This window comes from Monoraphidium neglectum, assembly GCF_000611645.1.
Source record: "Monoraphidium neglectum strain SAG 48.87 unplaced genomic scaffold scaffold00084, whole genome shotgun sequence".
In the NCBI taxonomy this organism is placed as follows: Eukaryota; Viridiplantae; Chlorophyta; class Chlorophyceae; order Sphaeropleales; family Selenastraceae; genus Monoraphidium; species Monoraphidium neglectum.
This window is the reverse complement of record NW_014013544.1, coordinates 9,748-16,036: the sequence shown is the minus strand read 5'-3', so window position 1 is coordinate 16,036 and position 6,289 is coordinate 9,748. Positions and strand designations below refer to the sequence as shown.

At 60.2% G+C, this 6,289-nt stretch overlaps 1 protein-coding gene across 1 annotated transcript; it reads left to right on the top strand.

The window, feature by feature from the left end:
• Positions 1-338: 338 nt before the first annotated feature.
• MNEG_0920 (hypothetical protein) lies at positions 339-623 on the top strand (the record flags this gene model as incomplete). Its single annotated transcript, XM_014050592.1, has 1 exon — positions 339-623. One exon carries the CDS (start codon positions 339-341, stop codon positions 621-623), a length of 285 nt encoding a protein of 94 aa, XP_013906046.1.
• Between the last annotated feature and the right edge of the window lie 5,666 nt (positions 624-6,289).

Below are 6,289 nucleotides of genomic sequence, written 5' to 3'. Positions count from 1 at the left end.
TCCCCTGTCAACCTGCGGGCGGCCGCGGGGCAGTCCCCACCGCGCCGTGCCCTTGCAACACAGCCCGCACAAGTGTGCAGCGGCTGCACACTTCCTGAAAGTGCGCCCCGCCGCTGCGCGGACGCCGCATGCCCCTGGCCTGCGCAATGACAAGCATATGAACGAACATGGGGCATCGCATCCTCAGCCGAAGGGGGCTGCGCAGCCACCGCAGGTGTCTCTCAGCAGTCCCTCACACACCGCTGTTGCTGCTGGGACAAACATCACAAACACAGTACGAGGCGCTGCATCAGTGTATGGAGCAGAACAAAGAGGTTTTCGACGCCCTCCTCGAAGATATGAAAGCGGAGGCGGACGCCCGCGACGCGTCGCGCGAGGGCGGCGGCGAGCCGCCGTCGCATAGCGGCGGCGGCGGCGGCAGCGAGGGCAGCGGCGGCGGCGGCAGCGGCGGCGTCTCACCCGAGAGCGAGGCACGCCCGGCGGCAGATGCGGCGGCAGGAGTGGCGGTGGAGGCGCAGGTGCGGGAAGAGGCTGCGCAGGAGATTCTGGAGGAGCGGGCTCTCCATCACCACCATCACCAGCCCCACGAACCCGCCGAGCAGCAGGCACAGCCTGGCAGCTGACGGCAGCGGTTTTGCCCTCGATTCGCTTTGGTCTGGAGCCCGACCCACAAACTTGCATTCATTCACTTTTTTTCACCAACCTGTGTTATTACTCCTATGTTTGCTGATTGCAGCACTGTCCTGTCTAAGTGGAGTGGCAGGTCAGTCATTGACAAGTGCTTCAGTGCGCGGGAATGTGTATACGGAAACATCTGTAACGCGCACAAATGCGTGTGCACACAAGCGCACACACACACAAACACACACACACACACACACACACACATGTGCAAGTCTGGTTGATTCTGCACTGAGCCAGGCTGGCGGTGGCGTCACTCTACTCATTCATTCAGACGCCGGCCACGGCTCCTCCAGCGCCTCGACTGGCTCCCCCCTCAGCACCGTCGGCAGCTTCCGCCTGAGCAGCTGCTCCACAGCCCCCAGGTCGACCTCCAGACCGGCCTTTGCGTGGACCTCCAGGCACTCGCGTTTGCTGCACTCGCTGCCACTCCAGTCAGAGTACCTCAGTCGGTCCGCCTCGCTGGCGTACCTGCGGGCGAGCAGTTTCCATTGCGCCTGGTCTGACACACACAAAAAATTGCAAGCAGGTTTCGGCGCCAGCCCTCGCATACCCACATGGTGCTGTCAACTCAAACTCATGCTGCCTGACCCAATGCAGCGCCCTCCTCAGCCGCGGGCGCAGAAGATCCCTCACCAGCGCACAGCCGCGCTCACCTGCACCATTTGGCGTCGGTCGGGCGCCATGCAAAATGGTGGATTGTCCCCGTAGTCGCCGTCATGTTTTTGTACAGGCTGCTCATGTTTCGCCAGTCCCATTTGTAGGGTAGCAGCTCCAGCACCGCAGCGCCTGCGGATGGGGGTTGCGGGTGTGCACGCATGGAGGGGCAAGGGGACCGGGTCGGATTGCAAGGGTGTGTGGAGCGTGCGCTGGTGTGCGAGAGGGGCTTGAGAGGTAGCAGAGAGGGGATGACAGCTGGCCGATTCGATGAGGCCCCGCCCCACGGCTCAGGACGCCACTCCACAAGGCATCGAGGGAGGGCTCCAGGACACTACATACAGCATGGAAGACAGCCAGGGGCAGGCGGCGCCCTTGAGCACAGTTTCAGCCGGCACGCATTGTGTGTGTGTGTGTGTGTGTGTGCAAAATCACAGGTGTGCGCGTACGCGCACGTGCACACACACACACGCGCGCGCACACACACACACACACATACACACACACACACACACACACACGAGCGCGCGCACACACACTCACACACACTCTTGCACGCAAACGTACACACACAATTGCACTCACATGCACACACTCAAACACACACACACACACACCTGGCGGCAACATGACGGCGGAGGCGAGGATCGGCCCGTGTCGCGCGACCAGCAGGCCAGTTTCCGCCATCGCGGCCATGTGCGAGAGGAAGGGCGCCTCCATTGTGAGTGACGTCACTCGCACCTGGCAGAGAGAGCAGTAGCGCCAAGGGTTTGGGGAGGGGTGGTAATCAGGTGGGGAGATTGAAAAAGGGATGTTGCAGTACGAGGGGCAGCCCTAAAAGCCTTTAAGGTGACGGCCTGAGTTGCGCAGATGCCTCGAATGCACAACATCTGCGCACAGGCGCACATGCAGACACGCAGAGGCGCGCACATTCACGCACACGGGCAGAAGCACATCCACAAAAACAAAAGAATGTGCGCACACACCTGTACAAGCACGTTATCTCCACATCCCAGTTGGATTTACACATATCCAGAAATCCGAGCACATCTATTTCCCGACCTTGCACACTCCCCACCTTGAACCCCAATGGTGCTGTGACATCCTCCAACCTCTCAACCAGCGCTTGAAAATTGGTGATTGGGGGATAGTGATCTGGGTCCAGCATCACCGTCACCACCCGCGGCGGCGCTGGCAACTGTCCACCCGCCTCCCAGTGCTCCGCGTCGCCGCCGCCAGCCTGCTGCTCACCACCGTCATCGCGCTCCGCTGCCCCGCCATCGCCGCACGCTCCGCCGTCGCCGCCGCTGCCCCCGGCCTTGCAGCCTCCCCCGCCGCCGCCGCGCCGCCGCCGCCCGCCGCGCGCCGCCTCAAGCGGCCAGCCGTGGCGCGCGGCCGCGGCAGAGCGCAGCCGCGCGGCCGCCTTGGGCGTGGAGAAGCCAGTCTTGAATGCATTCTGAACCAGGGGCCCCGCGGCCGGCCCCGCGGCGGCGCGGGTTGCCTCGAGCCAGGGCTCTCGGGCCAGGTCCTGCAGAAGTGGGTACCTGTCCTGCACCACAGCCACATGCTCAAACAACAACCACCTGAAGGCACGCACACACCAATTCAGCGGGTCGATGGGCGTGGGCGTGACACCCGTTGGCGAAACAAGGTCAGGCACTCACGAGGCCATACCAATCTGCACGAGTTTGGGCGTCAGGCAGACGTGCGATGCAGCTGCGAGCATGACATCGTCGCACCCGCGAGGGGCACAAGCACACGGGGACGATGCGTGCGCGCGCGCTCGCGCGGCCCCATCACCTGTGCCTTGCAAATCCCTCTATGGATGCCTCTTCGAGCAGCGGTGGCAGGCCGCCGCGCGGCGCCGACGGCGGCAGCGCCGGGGCCACGGCGAGGGAGAGGGTCTCTCTGAACCAATCGAGCATTTTTGCCCCAATGTTGGCCAGCAGCACACGATGGATCACGCCCTCTCTGCCATCCTCTTGATGCTGCTGCTGCTGCTCATCGTCGCCGCCGCTGCCGCCGCCGCGCCGCCGCAATGCACGCGCCCAGCCAGGCTCCGAGAGGGCGCTGTAGGTCGGCCACATGACCTCGGCCCAGTGCCCGAGGTTGTCGGGGTAACCGGGGAATGGGAAGTCGATGTGGAGGGTGACACCACTAACATAGCAGACCTTTGAGTGGGTGTGTAGAAGGTGTGTGTAAGTGTGTGTCCTGTGTGTGCATGCGTATGTGTGATGTGTGATGTTTTCAATATAACGCGCGCACGTGTGTATGTGGGCGGCGGCAGCAAATTCGAGGTGCAAGAACTTGGCCGCTTGGCAATGCTTGGCGCTTCACCTGCCAGCCACCAGCAGAGCCTCATCCTGGCCACCCCACCCCCCTCCCCTGAGTGCTGCACTCATCACACACAGCAGAATTCGAATGCATGCCCCCTTCCCCCTCTCTCTTTTTCTAACCCTCTCTCTCTGTCTCTCTCTCTCTCTCTCTCTCTCTCTCTCTCTTTCTCTCTCACACACACACACACGCACGCGAGCGCGCGCGCGCACACACATATACACACACACACACACACACACACACGTAGCACAGGTGCACACACATGCACACACACATCCTCACATGCACACGCTCAAACAATGAAACAATATCTATTCTCTCCAAAATCACCTTCTTGAGGTTGGCCTGGAAGGCAGGCACGTCAGCCGCGGGGAGCTTGATGACTTGCGTGTTGAGTGACATGCCGGTATCAACCTCAGACTCATTCGACCCGGGCCCAGTCACCACGTACCACTTGCCGTTGTGGTGATACAGGTTATGGTACACCTTGAGGATGTTCCCCGCCCACGTCATGCCGCTGGGGACGGAGGCTGCTGGGAAGGCGCCGGCCTTGCTGCAGAGTGAGTCCGGCGACGGTGAGCTGGGCGGGGACGGTTGGCCCGTGCTGGCAGCACACGCGCCGGGGCTTGGAGGCAATAGCAGCAGCATCATCAGCAGCATAAACATAATCAGCAGCTGTTTCGGCAATTGAGCCAGGGCTGAGGAGGAGCACGGCGCCGATGGGCAGCAGGGCGTCAGTGGCGCCTGGGGCGAGCGTGCCGCACGCATGCCGCCAACTTTGCTGCGGCGACCGCTGGCCGAATGCTGCTGCTGCTCACGTTCTGTTGCCTTTACGATACCATAATCATGCGGTGTGATTGATTTTACGCAGTGATCGTTTTTGAGAGTATGTTCGTCAGATCTCAATAGAAGCTCATTATTGAATGTTTCTTGTACACATATATCAATACGTGATCCATCACAGGAACACACAAGGGATGAGATGCGTACGGTGGCCATTTCCTGCTGTGTTCGTTCCTGGAGAGGCACAAGTAATGTACACTCGCTTGTATGGTATCATGAAGCGCCTCAAGTTGACGGGTAGATGTGAAATACATGGGATGTGCCTGCTTCCCTCCAGGCCTTTTGTACCAGAACCGAAAATGTACAGGCCAGCGACGTTGTGATACTTGCCTACTTGCCTCGTTGTGCTCCTGTGCACGTTGACAGGCTGCAGGTGCCTGCCTGCCTGCCATGCTATGCCATGCCCAAGCCCACGAAAGTGAACCTTCAGCCAGTGCCAGTCCCAGCAACGCTCAGAAGCAACAGACTTGAGCGCTTGAAAGCTGGTGATGCCACCACCACTGCAACCTTGGTTTGAGCAGTACGAGGCCCCTCAGTGTCTACTCTGACGTGGCTTTTGTATCATTACCTGGTGGAGCACGTATGGGGAGCAGGGACACACGACTCGCTTTGAGCACCCCACTGCTTGCCGCCCACTGACCCACTTGTTACGAGTTACCTAGGTATGCGTGCCCGTTGAAATGGCGAAGGCCGACTACATCGCCAAGGTAGTTGAAGAACACTTGTGTTGTCCCTGTGTTTTGTTGAGTTGTGCTTTCGGGGCCTCCACCACCCTGCCCTTGGGCTGCTGTGATGGGCATCGATCGTAGAGGGCCTAGTGCGCAAGAAACGAACATTGACCAGCTCTGCGGTGTTTCCCCACAGCAGGCGTCGCTGAGCAAATGCTGGGGATGCGCTGCATTCACAAAACACCGCATGCGTCAAACCTGTTTGTAGAGTGGGCAGGATGTGCGTCGTGCAGGAAGAGCAGGACGCTCGGTGACGGACACATGAGATCAGGTGGTCAGTGTCAGGTCAGTGTAGCGCGCTGTCGCCATCCAAGTGATCAAGCCACTGCAACTTGCCAGCCGCACATATCAATGTCATCTCCACCTGATTCGGGGTTGACGTCGTAGACAAAGCGCCTGCAACATCTTGGTGTAATATTATACACACGGGGAGAATTCTTTCAGAAGGGGCTCTCCTCGCATGGTGCAGTCCTCGCTGGCTCGGCTCGTTCAGGCCGCAATCCCAATTTCTAAGAGCTTGACAGGGGCGGCCAACGTTCTGCGGGGGGACAAGAAGGTCGTGGAACTCACCGATGCAGCAGCATCGCACGTCCGGCAGCTCCTTACGAATGGGGGAAGGGTGAGTATGGGAATCCATTTTATTTTGCTCACGCACCAGCGTGCCCGTGCGGCCAGATCACGCCAGGGTCGTGCTTGTGCGTCTCACGCCGTATCGGGTCCTCGCTGCTGCAGGAGTATCTGAAGCTGAGTGTCAAGAAGCTTGGAAAGCGAGACATGGTGCACGAGATCAGCTTTTGCAGTGAGCAACACAAGCAGCATGGCCATTCAGGCGTCGCGCGCCGCTGCGTGCGTCAGCAGTGCTGCATGTGCGCACATGCCGCACACCCAGCAACGTGCTGCCCCCCTCACCTGCAATGCATCACTGATTTTGTCCCGGCCAATTGCAGGTGAGAAGGGTAGGTTTGACGAGCTGATGGAGGACAAGGGGGTGCGCATACTGATCGACCCATCCGCGCTCATGCACGTAGCGGGGCTCAAGTTGG